This window comes from Pinus tabuliformis, chromosome 4_2, assembly GCF_031772625.1.
Source record: "Pinus tabuliformis cultivar Carrire ecotype Pingquan chromosome 4_2, CPIR1, whole genome shotgun sequence".
NCBI lineage: Eukaryota > Viridiplantae > Streptophyta > Pinopsida > Pinales > Pinaceae > Pinus > Pinus tabuliformis.
In genome coordinates this window covers 21,060,968-21,080,688 of record NC_142304.1, presented here as the reverse complement: position 1 = coordinate 21,080,688, position 19,721 = coordinate 21,060,968, and the positions used below count along the sequence as shown (strand labels likewise).

The 19,721-nt window shown below is 42.1% G+C and overlaps 1 protein-coding gene across 1 annotated transcript in view; it reads right to left on the bottom strand.

Annotated features, from left to right (window-relative positions):
- Positions 1-19,721, bottom strand: part of LOC149168163 (SH3 domain-containing protein) — a 275,430-nt gene that overhangs the window by 236,715 nt on the left and 18,994 nt on the right. The window contains exons 2-4 of the mRNA XM_089424839.1: positions 18,269-18,328; positions 18,071-18,163; positions 17,482-17,769 (exon numbers count right to left, since the gene is read on the bottom strand). Coding sequence (XP_089280965.1) covers positions 17,482-17,769; positions 18,071-18,163; positions 18,269-18,328 — 441 coding nt within the window. The remainder of the gene's footprint in view (positions 1-17,481; positions 17,770-18,070; positions 18,164-18,268; positions 18,329-19,721) is intronic.

Sequence of the window (19,721 nt, the reverse complement as noted above, 5' to 3'; positions counted from 1 at the left end):
TACGCCTAGGGAATTTTGTTTCAAGCCATAGAGGGCTTTCTTCCACCTGCATACGTGAGATGCCTGATCATGAATCTCAAACCCCTCGGGTTGTTCCAAACCTGTGGCCCTGCTACATGAGGGGAATGGTCCCCTTGTAAGATTTTCCTTCGGTACATATCAGACATGTACTTTCATGCTCTTTTTGAATTCAAACATCCCTATCACCATCTGACTCACAGACCTCCGGTGCTATGTGTCAATGGACATGGTCCCCAGTGGACTTCCTGCAACTTGATACAACCCTGAACTCAAAAACATCTTCGAAAATTCTATTTTCAAACACGTACCTTTCCATCCATGAGTACCAAACTATAACCTTTGACTTCCATTGCCGAAATGGACAGCAAGTTCTTCTTGCAATCAGGTATATAAAAGAGATTCTGTAAATGAATCGAGTTACCCTCATTCAATTGAGGGGTAACATTCCCTACACCCTTTCTGGGATAGGTGGCATCAGCTCCAAGTATAATCCCATGATTGTTTCCATCTCTACAAAATTAGAGAGTGCACCCATCTATCCAATGAAGTGCCTTGAAGCAACAATCTATAAGCGATTCCCAACGAATCTAAAGGAGAGGGTCAATACAAGATAACGCTTCTTAATCTTATCAGAAACAACATTTGATTCTTCATACCTGGGGTTCCTTGCTTTCTAAGAAGAGTCGGCCATTTCCTTGATGACCTGCATTACCTGTCATTCCTTTGATCATTGAAGATGTCCCTGGAATGATTGTTATCATCATCAAGTGATGTGTCCTTGCCATTCGAACGCTCCTTCGCATAATGGTCGAACTAGTTATCTGCCTTTCCTTCCAACCTGAGATCCGGTCTTCCAATGAAGTGATCTTTAGGTAGGCCATATTCCATTGTGCCATTCTGATAATATTCTCTGCTTCGACTTCACCCTTGGTGAATTTGACAAGGGATGAGAAATCCACTGATCCTTTTGTCCTTTCCCAACTGTCTTCGGTGATTGCTCTTTCACTCTTGCTTGGGCATTGTCTTCACCTCAGCTCCGATACCATGTTAATTTTAGGTATGTTCTATGCTTAGAGAAATTTATTTCAATTTTCACAGTTAGCTCAATAACTTTTCTAAATTAGCAATCACATCAACATTAAAGTAAACTGTAGATAGAACATAAACATAAATCGCAAAAGACAAGCCAAGACAAGAGAACACAAGATGTGGCGCTAGCCAGGGACAAACCCCAATGTGGGGAAACCCTTGATCAATTCTTCTTATATGTTCTTCAATAGTTCAGCAGAGAGAGAGAGATATTACGTTTACAACATAAGTCAACACTTTGACTTATCTAGATAAGAGCAGAGATCATCTCTAAGAAGATGATACACGAGATCAGTTGAAGACATGCTACTTCAACTGATTCTCCAATGTGACTCCTTCACCTATCGTTGTGCTGCATTTCATCATCATGCTGCACCTCACCGTGCTGCACCCATCATCACTGTGCTGCATCTCATCACGCTTCATTAATCATGATTATACCCATCACTGTACTGCATTATGTGCCATTGCTGCACCATGTTGCCATCCTGACCTATGTGTTGGCTGCACCTTGCTTGCTTGTTGTCCCTTGCCTGCTTGTTGTCCTTCGCATGCTTGTTGTTGCACAGTAGTTTTCCCTTGCATGCTAGTTGTAACATTGCATTCTTGGTGTATTTAAGTACCATACAACTGTCCCAATGTTAGTTAGTTGTCCCTTGCATGCTGCTCTCCTTCGAAGACAGATGCTCTCGCTGTTTCGATAGTTCCCAACAGTTCTGGCAATTCCGGCTGTTCCGGCAATTCCTGTTGTTCCCGGCAATTCCAACATTTCCGACTTTTCCATCTTTTCTGGCTTTTCTAGCAGCTCCAGCTTTTCCAGCAATTCTGATTTTTTCGGCAATTCCGGCTTTTCCGGCAGTTCCGCATTTCCGGCTTTTCCGACAGTTCCGACTTTTCCGGCAGTTCCGACTTTTCCGGCAGTTCCAGCTTTCTGCCCTCTGGATCAAGGCAACAATATTCCTTAGGATCTCTCCTCCTACTAAAACCCAAAGACAAGTAGAGCGAGGAAGAGATCCCAAGTGTGTTGAAATGACTTGAAAGCCACCTCTATTTATACTAAAACGTTGAGCACAAGTGGGGTTTATTTGGTTGTTGGCCGACCTTGACGAATTGTCCCATAACACAAATAAATTCATATCTCCATGAATACTTATCGGAATCGGATGATCTTTAGATCAATCCTACACCTCTCAATGAGAGGGATCCAGGAAAAATATCAACTGCCATAAATAAGATGACCCACATGGAGTTTGGCCCTAGTTGCCAATTTTAACAAGAAGAGAAGCATCATTTCGGGTTTTTTGACAATTTGAAAACTCATTGTTGCTTTGGCTGTTCAGCTAAGCCACAACGTGCTGCTTAGCACAAGAGCTTCCCAAGGAGTGAAGCTCACCCTTTCTTCGGTGGACCTCGAGTGCCACCCTAGGAAGGTTTTCCTTTTCATTTGGAGACCGAGAGAGACATATCCTACAAGGAATCACGTTGTTCTGGTTCAGCAAGGACGCAGTAGAGAAGACCACGCAGTCTTGGAGGAGCAGAGGTGTTGGGAATTGGGTGTGAAGTGTTGTCGGAGTGTCTCTTGACCAATTTCCAACCTAGAGGAGTGAATCTTTATCAGGAGAGAGAGCATAACATTTAGAACTGCGCAGTCATTAGTGTGGGTTGTCCAGGGAGAGTCTTGGCCGGAGGATTGAGGAGTTGGGTTGCTGGGATTTTGGTTGGAGGCTTATTTGGAGGGGATTTCTAGCATTTTGGGAGCAGGAAACGATAGACTCAGCTACAAGTGTAGATTTCTAGTTTTGGAGGAGGGCCAAGCTGTGGGAGGCCAAATTTGGAGGGTCAAAACTAGGGAAAACCCTTTCTGAGTTTTCTAGGTTTTTGGCAAGGAGTCCACCCCTAATTTTACAGAATTTTTTGGGCAGTTTTGAGGGGGCAAATCAGGGTCTGAAGTCAGCCAACAGTGCAGAAACATAGGGCCAACGCAGTTTTCTAGAGAACACTTCTACAGCAGTTGGGCACTTTTGTACTGATCACCTGAGGCTTGTAGCTTGCCTTGTGCAAGCCCAGGTGCACTCCTTCCATCTTCTATTGTACTCCAGCAATTATATTTAATAAAAATTGGCCAATTTGGTGTTTCGGGCAAAATTTTATTTATATGTGTTTACTGAGTAAATTTTTGTGTTGAAATTATTGCATGTCTTTGTTATCACTGTAAATTTCTATTAGGGACATTACAGTGGTATCAGAGCATGTTCTTGGCCAGGGTGGGGAATAGGAGCAGGTGATGCCACCTAGATATCAAGGAGTAGTCTTCTAGAGAGGTCGTGGTAGAGGCAGAGGCAGGGGTCGAGGTAGAGAAGAAGGCCTAGATCCGTTTTCAGACACCAAGGTGGAGAACCTTAGAGGTGGGATGGACAATCAGGAGGACAATGAGCAGCCCAGGAAAATGGGTCAGAACCAAGTTTTGGAGGAGCTGTTGACTAATCCGCAAATGTTGAGGCAAGGGCAACTCATGATGGACAGGATGCAGCAGGTGATGGGGCTACAGATGGGTGGAAGGCCAGAGGGAGAGCCTCAAGGTGATGGGGGTTCCAGAGCAGGAGGGGGCAGCCATACTTATCAGCCCCCACATACTCCCCAGCGTGGGCAGGCTGGTTGTCCTACTTTGCCTAATTTTGTGGATGAACCCGAGCTAGAGAGGGAGCCAAACTTGGTTGTAGATTTGGTCCACTCAGTTGCTTCTAGTATTGATGAGTATGAGGGGTTGGAAGCGCGGATTAAGCAGGTGATGTCTTTTGGCAAGTAGAGGCATACTACAGGGGCTGGGGCCCACTACAGAGGGGGAACATCCAACCAGGATGTGTAGAATATAGCAGGGAAGGTTACACTCCCAAACTTTGATGGGTCGGCAAAGAGTTCAACTAGGGCATGGATCCAGAAGCTAGACACATATTTCCACCTGAACCCCATGCGGGAAGCCGATGCTATACGGTTTGCTACTCTTCATTTGGAAGGGGATGCCCAGAAGTGGCGGTATCATGGGCTAATCACATTGCGACACATCCATATCACCACTTACACAGAGTAAACCCAAAGGCTGCTAGAGAGATTTGAGAAGAAAGACCCGGAGTTGCATTTCAAGGAATTAGCTCATCTGAGGCAGACTGACAGCACAGAGGCTTACATTACGTAGTTCCAGAGACAAACAATGATGGTGACAGACATCTCAGAGGCCCGTCTGATCATGCTATTTGTGGATGGGCTTGCTGAGCCTTTGCGTGGTTGGGTGAGGGCTTACAAACCCACATCACTTCTGGATGTTATCTCCAGGACCCGGGATATGATTAATGCAATGCCCAAGACCCGATCTTTCACTCCCACTAGACCCACAGCACACAGGGGAACCGAGACACTAAGCCACCTCAGAGGGATGGAGGACGTGGCCAGATGGATGATGAGACCCGGAGAGACCTGAGGAGGAGGAGGTTGTGCTTTACGTGCCAAGAGCCTTAGGCACCCGGGCACAAGTGCACCAAGGGCAAGGCCCATTTCATTGAGGTGTTTTCAGACAGTGAGCCAAATGAGGAAGCCGAGTTGGCAGATGAGTAGGGAGATGAGGGAGGACAGTCATCAGGAAGGCCACCACCACCACCACCTAAAGGAGGACTATTTGCCCCAACCGGGGGAGTCCTTGCTTCACTTCGGGGAGTGTCGAAGTACTTAACACTCAGGATCAGGGGGACGATGTAGGGGCAACAAGTTTCAGTCTTAGTAGGCAGTGGGGCCACCCACAACTTTATTGATGCTCAGATGGTGGAGCGTAGGGGCATCTAGACAGAGACATTTGAGTGGTTCTCTATGTTGGTGCCAGGATACCAGACCATGCAGTGCACGAAGTATGTTCCCAGGCTCACTATGAGGATGGGGAACTACTTGCTCACTGATCACTTTTTTGTAGTTGATGTCCTGGACACCAACATCATATTGGGTGTCCAGTGATTGTACTCATTGGGAGGGTCACCACTCACTGGCAGAAGTTGGAGATGGAGTTTATGGGGCCAGATGGGAAGCTGGCATTATTGACGGGAATGCACTCTTACCACCCCAAACAATTTCAGCTCACCGGATGGAGGTAGATCTATAGCATGGAGATGTAAAGTGGGCAGTTGCGTTGAGGATTTCGGAGATAGGGTCCCAGGCATAGCCTGTGGATCCAGACGTATTGGCGTTGTAGGAGAGGCCCCAAGGGGTTTTTGGGGAGATCCCACCAGACTGTGGGTTCGAGCACACTATTGAGTTGGAAGATGGAGTGAACGCATTCATCACCACCCCGTATAGGCACCCAAAGGCCTATAGGGACGAGATAGAGAGGGCCATCCAGGAGCTGTTGAGGTTGGGTCACATCAGGGCTAGCTCGAGCCCCTTCGCTTCTTCCGTGGTGCTGGTGAAGAAGAAGGATGGGACACTACACATGTATATTGACTACAGGCCCTCAATAAGAAGACATTGAAGAACAGGTATCCCATCCCACGCATTAACGAGTTGATAGATGAGCTTAGAGGAGAAAAATACTTCTCTAAGATAGATTTGCACTCGAGATATCATCTAATACGGGTGAGGGAGCAGGACATCCCTAAGACTGCCTTTTGTTGCCACTATGGACATTTCGAGTTCTTGGTGATACCCTTTGGGCTAACCAATGCTCCGGCTACATTCCAATAATGCATGAACCACTTGTTTCATGGGCAGTTGAGGGACTTTGTCCTTGTTTTCTTTGACAGCATACTCATTTATAACCAGACTTGGGAGGAGCACCTTCAGCGTTTGGAGGTAGTGCTTCGCATACTTGAGGAGCAACAGCTGTATGCGAAGATGTCCAAATGTGAATTTGAACTAACAGAGATGTTGTAACTTGGGCATGTGATTGGGGAGGACGGAGTGAAGGTACACCAGGAGAAGATCAAAGCCATATTGGATTGGCCCACACCCAGGAACGTGACGAAGTTGAGGGGGTTCCTGGGCATTTGCACATACTATAGGAGATTCGTGAGGGGATTCTCACAGCTTGCAACACCCCTCACTGATTTGACAAAAAGGGGAGCTTTTGAGTGGACGCAAGTGGCACAGGAGGCCTTTGAGCGCCTCAAGAGGGTTATGAGCAGTTGTCTTGTCTTAGCTTTACCGGATTTCACACGGCCCTTTATGCTGGAGTGTGATGCTTTCGGTGAGGGAGTTGGGGCCGTGTTGACATAGGGAGGCCATCCTATTGCATTCGAGAGTAGGAAGTTGCTACCCCATGAGCGGTTGTACTCGATGTATGACAAGGAGATGTTGGCCATGATGCATGCACTGGCCAAATTCAAGCAATATTTGGTGGGCAACCAATTCAAGGTGAAGATTGATCACAACAGGCTTCGTTTTTCTTGGAGCAGCAGTTGTTGGAGGAGAGACAGCAGAAATCGGTGAGTAAGCTCTAGGCTTATGATTTTGAGATCAAGTATGTGAAGGGCAAGCATAACATGGTGGCAGATGCCCTCTCTAGGAGGCCCGCAGTACTATCTTTGATGGACGTTACGCATGACTGGAAGGCTCAACTCTTGGTTGAGTACTCCAAAGACAGGCAAGCTTGCGAGATTTTGGACGACACACACAGGGATGACAAATTTCGAGTGATGGATGACGTGATCTACTACAAAGACAAGATATATTTGGTGCCAAGATCTCAACTTAAGGAGAGGATTATGCAGGCATCCCACAATTCCCCCCTAGCAGGACACTCGGGCTTCCTCAAGACATATTGTGCTATTAGAGAGAGATTCTCATGGCGGGGGCTCAAGGGAGATGTGTTGAGGCACGTGCGAGAGTGCATAGACTGTCAGAGGAACAAGGTGGAGCTGTCACATACCATCGGTTTATTGCAGTCGTTTCCCATTCCGGAGAGGAAGTGGGAGAGTGTGTCCATGGACTTTATCACGGGGCTCCCAACTATGCAGGGGCAAGATTGCATTTATGTGGTGGTTGACAAATTGACCAAGTTTGCCCATTTCTTCGCCATCTCATTGAGATCTTCAACCTCCCAGGTGGCCGAGTTATTCTTTCGGGAGGTCTTCTGATTACATGGTCTTCCCAAGACCATTGTTAGTGACAAGGATAGCAGGTTTATGGGGGATTTCTGGCACGAGTTGTTTCGGTTGGGGACAGAGCTTACACCCAGCACTAGCTATCACCCCCAAACAGATGGGCAAACCAAGATTGTGAACAAGTGGTTAGACGGGTACCTACGCAACTATGTGACGACCCAGCAGAGAGAGTGGGTCAAGTGGCTTCATCTAGGAGATTTTTGCGATAACACCACTTATCACATGTTGATCGATATGTCTCCTTTCCGAGCACTTTTTGGATATGATGCACTCTCTTTTTCTGACATGATGTTTGGAGATAGCGAGGCCCTAAGCGCAAAGGATTGGGTTCAAGAGAGCTAGGAGATTCTCTAAGCTCTCAAGAACAACTTACAGGTGGCTCAAAATCAGCAAAATATGTATGTTGATAAGCATAGGGTGGAGAGACAGTTTGAGGTAGGGGACATGGTCTACCTACGCTTGCAGCCATATAGACAATCTTCACTTAAGCAAAAGGGGGCAGAAAAACTTCGACCCCGGTTTTATGGGCCGTATAAGGTGGTCAGGAGGGTTGGAGAGGTGGCTTATGAGTTGGAGCTACCTTCAGAGAGTCGGATCCACAATGTGTTCCATGTCTCATGCCTAAAAAAGGTGTTGGGGTAGCAGGTTACAGCAGCAACTGAGTTGCCTCCCTTGGATGATGAGGGGCATTTGGTTTTGACACCAGAGTTCATATTGGAGACCCGGGAGAGGAGGTTGAGGAACAAGGTGATCAGGGAGCATTTGGTCAAATGGAAGGATTTGTCGAAGGAGGATGCTACGTGGGAGAGTGAACAAATTTTGCAGCATTCGGCTTTGCAATTGCTTGGGGACAAGCAACATCCGGGAGGGGAGGACTGTAATGTCCCTTCCTAATTATTTTCCTAAGGTGAGAGGAACAATTTTGTCAATTTTGTCATTTTTGGTCTAAGGCAATTTTTGGTGAAGAAAACTTAGGAAAAGTGGGTCGATGAGCATCTTAGTGGAATGTGGGGGCCACTTACCCACAAATAATACGCACCCCATGGTAAACAATTCGATTTTCCTAAGTGAGGTCGAAATTAGAGATGGGACCCACATGAGACTCAAGGCCAACAAGCATAAATAGGAGAAGAGAAGCATCATTTGGGGCTTTTTGACAATTTGAAAACTCATTGTTGCTTTGGCTGTTCAGCTGAGCCACAACGTGTCGCTTAGCACAAGAGCTTTCCAAGGAGTGAAGCTCACACTTTTTTCGATGGACCTCGAGTGCCACCCTAGGAAGGTTGTCAATTTCATTTGGAGACCGAGAGAGACATATCCTACAGGGGATCACGTTGTTTTGGTTCGGCAAGGACGCAGTAGAGAAGACCACGCAGTCTTGGAGGAGCAGAGGTGTTGGGAATTGGGTGTGAAGTGTTGTCGCAGTGTCCCTTAACCAATTTCCAACCTAAAGGAGTTAATCTTCAGCAGGAGAGAGAGCATAACATTCAGAACGATTTTTTGTGCTCAAAGTCTGCGTCATCACCTACAGGACTACGCAGTCATTGGTGTGGGTTGTTTAGAGCGAGTCTTGGCCGGAGGATTGAGGAGTTGGGTTGCTGGGATTTTGGTTAAAGGCTTATTTGGAGGGGATTCCTAGCATTTTGGGAGCAGTAAATGATAGACTCAACTACAGGTGTAGAATTTTGGTTTTGCAGAAGGGCCAAGCTGTGGGAGGCCAAATTTGGAGGGTCAAAACTAGGGTAAACCCTTTCTGGGTTTTTCTGGGTTTTTGGCAAAGAGTCCACCCCTAATTTTACAAAAATTTCTGGGCAGTTTTGAGGGGGCAAATCAGGTTTGAAGTCATACAACAATGCAGAAACATAGGACCAGCGCAGTTTTCTAGAGAGCAACACATTTATAGCAATTGGGCATTTTGTGTTGATCACCTGAGGCTTGTAGCTTCCCTTGTGCAAGCCCAGGTGCACTCCTTCCATCTTCTATTGTACTTGTTATGAAACCAGCTCAAGAAAAGATAGAAAAGAAAGATCAACGCCTTAGAATTCAGCCTCTTCGAGGGGGCAACCTCCTTTACATTACATAAATGAACAATTCTTGGATGATACAAATGAAAAGACCCCCTTTCTATATATAGGAGTCTAAGGGGTCATAACATAATCAGAGCCGACATAACAATAATAATGTAAGGGCACAATAATAACAATAGTGGGCTTCTATGGGGCACAATAGTAAGAATATGGGCACTACATGGGTACATCAATATAATAAGTGGGTTATACTAATAACAATAAGGGGTTACACTAGTAGTATAGGGGCCTAACATGCCCCTCTCCTTCAAAAAGCGTTGTCCTCAACGCTTGAGTAGTTCTTGATGCTTCTGTATAAAATTCTTGTCCTCCCATGTGGAATATTCAGTGGGTAAGTTCTTCCACTTGATGAGATACTCTGAAATTGATCGATTTCGTAGCTGTCGGGTTCTTGTTTCTGTGACTGCTCCAGGTTCCAATATGATTTTTCCTTCCTCTTTAATTTCTGGCAATATTGTTTGAATTGGGATCTTTTGCAACTTTTGAATAAGTGGCCATACTTCTTCGTCCTTCTTCCATTCATCCCTTGCTTCGTTTATCCAATCTGGTTGGATAATATAAATAGCACAAAACAATGCTTCCACATCCTCATCCTTGAAGAGTCTTCCCATTCGGTAAGTTCGCCATTTTTTAAGTGCCTGTTGTTTCGTTTGATTTTTCACCGAAGTGGCGTTATCCTGTAAAAGTTGGAGAACTTGTTGTTGATGCTCGATGTGTTCTTTCACTGCTTGAACCATTTTCTTCTTGATATGTCCTTCTATCTCTAGAGTTTGAGGAGTGGTAATTTCTTCCAATCCTTTACAAGATATGGTCGGATTTATTTCTTGATGCTCGATGTGATCTTTCACTTCTTGAACATTTTTCTTCTTTATATGTCCTTCTATCTTGATAGTTTGAGGAGTGGTAATTTCGAACAATGAATTACAACATATGGTTGGATTCATTTCTTCTTTCTCGATGTGATCTTTCACTTCTTACACCTTTTTCTTCTTGATATGTCCTTCTATCTTGAGAGTTTGAGGAGTGGTAATTCTTGCTAATGCTTTACAAGATATGGTCTGATTCATTTCTTCTTTCTCTGGGGTGGGGTCCTGACGTATATCTTCTTCTTTTGTTGTTTCTTGATCCTTTTCTTCCTCCTCTTCATATTCTATGTAAAATATTTTTTTCTCAGCACACTTATGACCTTTAGTGCATTTGCTATCACAATTGTAACAAAGCCCTTTTTCTCTTTTTTCTTCCAATTGTTGTGGTGTAACCCTTGTAGGTTGTGGAAGGCTAGGAGAAACAACACTTCCATCTTTATAGTTGTGAGAGGTACACTTCCTGGTTTCCATAATTTTGCTTTCCACTATGTCACAAAGCCCTTTTACTCTTTCCAATTGTTGTGGTGTTGCTCTAAAGAAGGTGTTGCTCTTTGTATCCTCATAATGTGTTATCATTTCCTCCGTGAAAATTGACCACGAAACAAGTTGTTTACGAGAACAAAGCCCTTTGTACCATAAAAATTGATCTGGTTCTAAATATGAAGATGCAATACATACCTTTTGTAACAGTTGTACACCATGTATATCAAAATATTGCTCCATCTGAAGTATCCACTTTACCGGATCCTTGCCATCAAACTTCCTCATCTTGCTTTTTCTTGATTTTAGGAGCTCTACTTTGAAATGACTGTAACTCTGTACTTTCGGATCTTTAAGTTCTGAAATTATGACCTGTAGTAGCCCTCTGTGTCCTCTTTCCAATGCCACCAGTTTGATCTAAATTGGATTCTCCAAAAAAGAGTTATGCACAATCTCCCAAGATGACCTAATTATCGACTAGTTCAGTAGAGCAAACTTGTACGATGTGCCACGAGTCACTGTTTCAACCTTTGGATCTGAAAAATGCATACAAGAAACTACAGTCCGTCCTCTTTCTGTAGGTTCTTACGAAATTTCAATCCGATCCCCAGAGAGAAAGTTATGACGATTTTCCCCAGGTCACCTGTTTTGAATGTAATTCAGGAGTCTAGAAAAAGACCAACTTCTTCAGATCATATCTCCGCAAATGTCGCGCAAAAAGATTTGAAATTCGGACCCAAGGTTCAGCGCGATTTCTTCTCAAATGGGTTTTTTTTGCGACTTCTGAAACGTCACAGAAAAAAAGTTATAGCGAAAATGCCACGATGACCTGTTTGGAGCAGCGAAACCCTAGAATCCAAAGCTTTGATACCAAATGTTATGAAACCAGCTCAAGAAAAGATAGAAAAGAAAGATCAACGCCTTAGAATTCAACCGCTTCGAGGGGGCAACCTCCTTTACATTACATAAATGAACAATTCTTGGATGATACAAATGAAAAGACCTCCTTTCTATATATAGGAGTCTAAGGGGTCATAACATAATCAGAGCCGACATAACAATAATAATGTAAGGGCACAATAATAACAATAGTGGGCTTCTATGGGGCACAATAGTAAGAATATGGGCACTACATGGGTACATCAATATAATAAGTGGGTTATACTAATAACAATAAGGGGTTACACTAGTAGTATAGGGGCCTAACAGTACTCCAGCAATTATATTTAATAAAAATTGGCCAATTTTGGTGTTTTGTTTATATGTTTGTTTACTGAGTAAATTTCTGTGTTGAAATTATTGCATGTCTTTGTTATCACTATAAATTTCTATTAGGGACATTACAATGACCTAGTTGACATAAGCTTTGGAAATCCCTCTTCATCTCACCACAAGGCAATCCAAAAATTGGGGACATTACAGAGTGAGTATACCTCCAACAAGTTCAAGAATTTATGCGAGGTGGAAAGAATCAAAAAGGAGTTGACAGTGCCATATAATCCGCAATAGAATTGAGTGGCAGAGAGGAAAAATAGGGCCATCATCATGGCAGCCATGGCTATGATCCACAATTAGGATCTGCATGCAACACAGTTATGTATTTGCAGAACAGGTGTCCTCACAAAGTTTTAGAGGACAAGACTACTAAGGAGGCTTTCACAAGAGTGAAATCGGAGGTGAGCCACCTTCGCATCTTCGATACCATTGGAGAAGAGGATTAAGTTAGAGCCATCAATAGAAAAGAGCATCTTTTCTAGATACAACAGAACTTCAAAGGCCTACAAGGTCTACATTCCAACACAGAGGAAGATAATGATCAACAAGGATGTCAGATTTGAGGAGGGTAGGACCTTTTGGAAGTCATATGGACTGAATCCAACAGTAGTAGAGGATCGGGAGCAAGAGGCTTTGAAGATAAAGGAGGGTCCAGCAACGTCGAAAGTAGGGACAAAATCTTTTGATCGGGAGGAAGAGCGAGATATTCCTTCGAGCTTTATCAAGAGGAGGCCAATATGGGCCAAGTAGACTTTGAGGGATGTTGAGAAGCATGTGGAACAAAAGTCCTCACAAAGTTTTATCGGACAAGACTCCTAAGGAGGCTTTCACAAGAGTGAAATTAGAGGTGAGCCACCTTCACATCTTCGATAGTCCAATTTATGTCTACATACGATACCATTGGAGAAGAGGATTAAGCTAGAGCCCTCAATAGAAAAGAGCATCTTTTCTAGATACAACAGAACTTCAAAGGCCTACAAGGTCTACATTCCAACACAGAGGAAGACAATGGTCAACAAGGATGTCAGATTTGAGGAGGGTAGGACCTTTAGGAAGTCACATGGATTGAATCCAGCAGTGGTAGAGGATCGAGAGCAAGAGACTCTGAAGACTAAGGAGGGACCAGCAGCGTCGAAAGTAGGGACAAAACCTTTTGATCAAGAGGAAGAGCGAGATATTCCTTCGAGCTTTGTCAAGAGGAGGCCAATATGGGCCAAGTAGACTCTGAGGGATGTTGAGGAGCATGTGGAGGCTCCTAGCAACATTTCTAGAGAGAGTAGACCATCGAGAAGATTTTCTAGCTACATGACCTTGATGAGTAGCATCACTGAGTCCAAGCTTTCCACTCTTGAGGAGGCAGCGGACCAACAAGTTTGGCGGGATACCATGGTGGAAAAGTACAACTCCATCATGAAGAATGATTTGTGGGAGATTGTATCGAGGCCTGAAGGGAAATCAGTGGCCACTTCTCAAAGGATCTATAAGATCAAACATGCAACAGGTGGCAGTGTCGAGAAGTATAAGGCAAGCTCCGTGACAAGAGGGTTCTCCCAGAAGGAGGGAGTAGACTATGAGGAGACTTTTGCTCCAATCACCAAATATGCATCTATTAGGGCGATTATTTCCATTACTTTCAAGATGGAGTGGAGGATACAATAGATGGATGTGAAGGATGCCTTCCTCAATGAGTAATTGAGGAAGAGATATATATTGAGAAGCCTCAGGGATTTGAAGCGCATGTGAGGGAGTCCCATGTATGCAGGTTGAAGAAGGCATTGTACGGACATAAGCAGGCACCTCAAACATGGTACTCAAGGATTGATGGGCTCAGCTTGGTGCTCTATGTGGATGACCTCTTTTTGACGAGATCTTAGGGGCTCATAGAAATATAAGGATGACATTGATTTGTAGTTTGAAATGACGAAGATAGGGATGATCCACTACTTTCTGCCATTGGAGGTGTGGCAACAGCCAAGAGAGATATTCCTTGGGCAAGGCAAGTATGCAATTGATATCCTGAAGAGATTCAAAATGGAGGATTGTAGGTCTATGTTGACACCCATGATTACCAACTTGAGGAAGCTTAACACTTCTAAGAGTGAGTTGGTGGATCCCACATTGTACAAGTAGCCAATACGGTCCTTGATGTATCTTGTCAACACTAGACCAAATATTTGTTTTGTTGTGAACACGCTCAACCAACTCATGGTGTAGCCAAGGAGGGTTCATTGGGTGGTAGAAAAACATGTGTTCAGGTACTTGAGAGGTACAGTGGAGTATGGACTCAGGTATGACAAAATTGGTAGAGTGCAATTGCAAGGCTACACAAATTCATATTGGGTTGGGAGTGTAGCGTAAAGTAAGAGAACTTCGGGTTGTCGTTTCAAATTGCAATCAGCTATGATCGCGTGGTTTAGTAAGCAACACTCAGTAGCACTTAGCTCAACAGAGGTCGAGTAATGGCTACAAGTCTAGCAAGTTGTGAAGCCAAACAACTTCGCAAAATGCTCTCGAGTTTATTTGGTCTTGAGATGGAGCCCACATTGACTACTATGACAATCAAAGTTGCATCAAGCTTTCAGAAAATCTAGTGTTACCTGACCGGTCCAAACCTAAGTCACCGCGTTCAAGTTCGTGTTTGAGTTCGAGGACTTTGAAATTCAAAAAAAGTTTGAGGACTTTAAAATTCGGAAAAAGTTTGAGGATGAAAATTTTGAGGATTAAATTCGACATTAAGTTCGACATATTATAAAATTTGAATATTAAAAAATATATAATAAAATTTCATATTTTAAAAATATATATAATAAAGATCAACCCATATTACAAAATTTAAAAATTAAAAATTTATATATAATAAAGTTAAACATCAAACATGTAGCTTATATCAAAGTTGGCCTAGCGTTGGCGTAGCATACATGAGGAAACCAATAGAGGCCGCATATCGTGGGCCTCTATCAGTCAGCCATAAATTCAGCTTGGCCATTGCCCCGGCCTAGTAATTGGCAATTCATCTCCATCTCGATCAGTATATGCATCTGGATATGTGGTTGCTTAAACAATGTAGAAAGGAAAATAGCATTAAATGTGAAAATTAGAACTTGAATACAGCGATTCGCGCAGAGGAACCTGAATACAGTGATTTGCACAGTGGAAATTTTAGGATTTTACCCCTTATTGCAAAAGAAATTAATTTATGGAACAAACTAAATCGAACCTCAACGAATTTGTTCGAATCCAGATCAAGTTTGATGATTTTCGAATTTCAAGGATAATGTTTGCTGAACCCGGTGACTTAGGTCCAAACACACAGAGATCGGGGACAGCTTCATTAGAGACAAGGTCCAAAGGGATGTTGTGAGGTTGTAGTACATATCCACAAATTAGCAGGTAGCAGATATTCTCACAAAGCCTCTAGTGAAGGGGAAGTTCATGTTCTACAAGAACAAGCTTCGAAAATCCTTTTACATAGGCTTGTGTCTATCTACTAGCATGCAGGAGAAGAAGTCCTCTTTAGGTGGCTATTCAAGAGGAGCAACTAACATGATTTCTTTCCTAAGTCTAACTTAAGAAAAGAGCATTAATTTATTTACTTAATTAATGTTGGCTAATTGAACAAATTTCTAAGGATAAATATTTAATTATTTAACTGACTTGGATCTAATCTCAACAATTGATCCAAGTGGGTTAGGATTTAATTCTAGCCATCTCACCTTGGAGATTGAGGGTTACGGATTTTTCTCAATTTGAAATTATAAAGAGAACCTATGGGAGAGGATAACGACACACATTTGCATTGTTGAGGAAGTTATTTTATCATGAGTAAGAAGCTCCAATTACTAAGGAGAAAGAGGAAAAGTGTGCAGCAGTTTTTGATAGGAGAATTTAAAAGGACCAAGATTTTTGAAGAGGGCTGAGATTTGGAGGAGACAGAGGTTGAGTTTGAGGAGCGAGCCAAGACGGTGAGAAGAGGACGAGAATTCCAATTTCCAACCAGTACCGCACGAGGAAGGGAGCCGAAATTTTCCCAGGGTGCAGCTGTATAGGTGGAGGCCATGAAATTTCCAGGGCTGATTTATCTTCCAGAGAAGCCATTTTCAGGGGGGGCAATTTCTTCCTTGGGCTGAAAATCCTAAGGCCTTTCCCAGGTTGTAATATGCTGTATTTTCTGTGTAATTTCTCTGTGGGTCTAGGCCCTAAATTTTCCAGATTTCAATATAAAGTGAAGGAAGAATTATTGGGCCAAATTTCTGTTGTCTTGTGGTAATCTGCTAGTTATTTTTCCTCCGCAAATTTACTGTTTGAAAGTTGAGAACACCAGTGTGTTTATTTCAGCAGTTCGAGAATTTAATTTGAGAATATATTATTTTCTACATAATAAAATTGTGAAAAAAAAAAAAAAAAAATCAGATCTGGTGTTAAATGTTCAACACTAAGTAAAGATTAATTAATCAATCCAACTGATCTTTTAGGTACTAGTAAAACATAACACTTCACCTAGTTGACTGTAAGGGTTGTCACTTGTTTCTACATGTGACAGATATATTCAACAACAGTGAAGAGGAAACGCTGAGCATTAAAAATGCATTTTTTTAGTTATAATAGTTATTTAGCACAAATTTACTCTTTAGTGGCCCTCATGCAAGAAAGCTTATTGATGATAGAATATTTTATTTTAGGCTAGCATTATTAAAAAACTGAAGATCATTTTTTGTCTTCAATTTCCAATTTTTAAGTATGAATTTGTCAGAGTAATGCAAAGATGAAAAACTTTCAAAGAGATTATTGCTCTCTCTTTCATTCTCACACTGTATTGTAACATGTAAGACCTGGGACATTACAAATTCAACAAATGTTGTAAACTTCGGTAAACAAATTCTTCAAACCTTAGTTATATGAAGCATGTAATCATCATGTTTAAGAATTGAAGCCATAAAGTATGATTCATGAATCGACTGTAATTCCCCTCATTGATATCCATAATGCTCTATCAGTAGATATGTTTATTTTATAATGGATTAAGGAGCATTTTTACAGGATATATTGCAAGGAAGATAAATGAAATCAAATTATACTTATGTCCCCAAATGACCAAAATAAAATAGGTCAGTGGGACTGGAAAGTACAACCTGCCAAAATGAGCAATAGGAGAGTGCAGAAGGTATCTCCAATGAATAGCAAAGAGAAACTCAAGCTAAAAGAACAAGAAGAAGGCCCCACATATCATTGGGATCCAGCTATAAATACAATCTCAAATTAGTAGATTCTGAAGAAATCAAAGGATTCTACAAAACATTAAAAAAAAATTATATAATTCAAAGTTATTCACTAGATATCGACAGATGGCACAAACATCAGCACCAATTAACTGAGAGCACAATGAAAAAATACTAGTGTCAAACCCCTTCACTGGAGAAATAGTCTAAGCAGAGCTAAAGAAACTGACTAGACTTTACATGGTTGCTCTTCATTCTTCCTATAATTCTGACTAAACTGCAGTCATCTTCAAGGTATCCGAGACACTGATAACCAAGTTGAAAATGCACTAAAAGATCTGCCACTGCATGAAAGGACAAGCATACCTTCAACATCAGCATTTGATGCTTCTGCAGTAAGCTGCTCAATAATACGAGGTACCACATCTGCCCTTGTCACCCCTCCTGCTGCATCCAGGTCAGCCAGAGCATCCCAATTAGGTGTGGGTATTCCACCACCAGGACTTAAACCCTGAGCACCATTATCTGATAAAGTCCTGGTTAAATAGTAGTAAATATAGCGCAAAACACTTCTGTCTTCACATTGTTGATGAAGCTGCATATTTACAGAAGTAGCACCCATCATCAGAGCAGAAACACATAAATGCCATGTCTACTGTAAGACTTTTACTATCCAAATGAACATATGGCATCACGTTTCATGCATATGACATCAGAAAGATTTTAAAAAGGAAAGCTCATGAAGAAAATATCATGAAGAATGCAAGGAACTTTCACATCACATAGACAAATGCAAATTGAAAACAAAAACTCAAATTAATCTTGTGGGTAATACACATTACACAAGCAAATGTTCAGGAATATGCAAACAGAATAAATAGTGAACAGTTACATACCATCAGTAGAGATGGAGCCAATGAAGGATCAACTGAATTATACACAGCAAGTTTGGGAAATACTTGATGTACTAGCTGCTTCTGGGAGCTTTTCTGTAAGAATATTGCAACAATGTTAAATACTGTCCATGGAAGACTAAAAGGCCAAGAGTAAATTACAGATCAAGATATAAAACAAGGGAAACTGCAAACACTAACCTGATCAGCTGTTGCAGCAAGTTCATGAATACTCCTTGCAAGTTGGGAATAAGATAAAGGCTGAAATTGATAGTGTGCAACCAATTTTAGAAAAGATTCATCAAATTCAACTGACATCTAACCCAGAGAAATCACATTCCCAGTCCCCAAGTCAAAATGTTCATGACAAATGTAATTACTAAGAGACATTAACCTGTACATCACACAGTCTTATATTACTTGTCCATATGATGGTGAAATTTATATCGTGCATGTACTATAAGGATAAACAAACCAATCTTGATCATCTATGCTAATAGTATCTATCTGGATTCTCCATTTCTGTCATTCAATCTAAAAAGTTATTTTCTGTGAACTGAATTTGAAGAAAAATGTTTGACTGCATTACTAAAACATGAAATTGTCTAGAATACTGCATGTAGATCCAAGAAAAAACCCTCTTTTAAAGGATGGGATTTGGTCAGAAATGGGGTTAGAACAGGTCAACTTGGACAGAACTTATTCAAATTCACCTTAGAACTGTGTCTGGCTAATCCTGCAGACACCAGAAAAATTAAAAACTGCTCTGGACATTAGGAAAGGCATAGAATGACCCTAAGTCACATGGTTCGGGTTCGAGTTCAGGTTCGACAATGATTAGGTTCGGTTTGAGTTCGACTTTTTTGATGAGTTTCGTCATTAGGTTCATCCATATACATTTGAGAATATATATTCGCCATTAGGTTCGTCCATATACATTTTCTATATATATTGAATTTAAAATGAGATATAGGATAAAATAGTAAGAAATCAACATCAACAAACATAAAAAAATGCTATCACGGACATAAAAACTGCGAGGATAGATTACAAGATTGAGTTGTGACCTGAGGTTATGAGTTTTGATCTATGGACTTGATCAATGGCTATGAGGTTCGATGAGGGTCGCCAAACCTCAAAAAAAAAATTAAGGTTCTCCAAAATCCAAACCTCATGGTTGAAGTCCGACAAACCTTGTGACATAGGAATGACTGGCCAGAAAATACCTCCAACAAGTTAATAACAGTTAGCACCAGGTAAAAGGATGGTGGAGGAAAGGAGTCAAACCAGCTGAGTTTGCTATACTGAAAGCCAGTCAGTTCCACAATGGCATGGCATTGCATTTGAGAAAGGAAACATGTTTAGCCTTATAGGGTATAAAAGGGCACCTGATTTCTATATGACAACCTTCTTACATCTATCCTGATTCCTGATATTGTGAGACTTGATTTTCAATTGACCTTTTGGCTCAAAGTAGCTCAACTTCCTTGCAAGGAAATCTCCATGCCCATGCCTTCGGCATTTTTAGCCCCAAAACGATACTGCTACCTATGGGTGTCGCCTAACTTCCTAAGTACCTAAAGAGACCCTATTTCATCCTTTCTCTCATCACTTTTGAGAATAGTGGACACCAGAAGTCGTTCAACCTTATTCT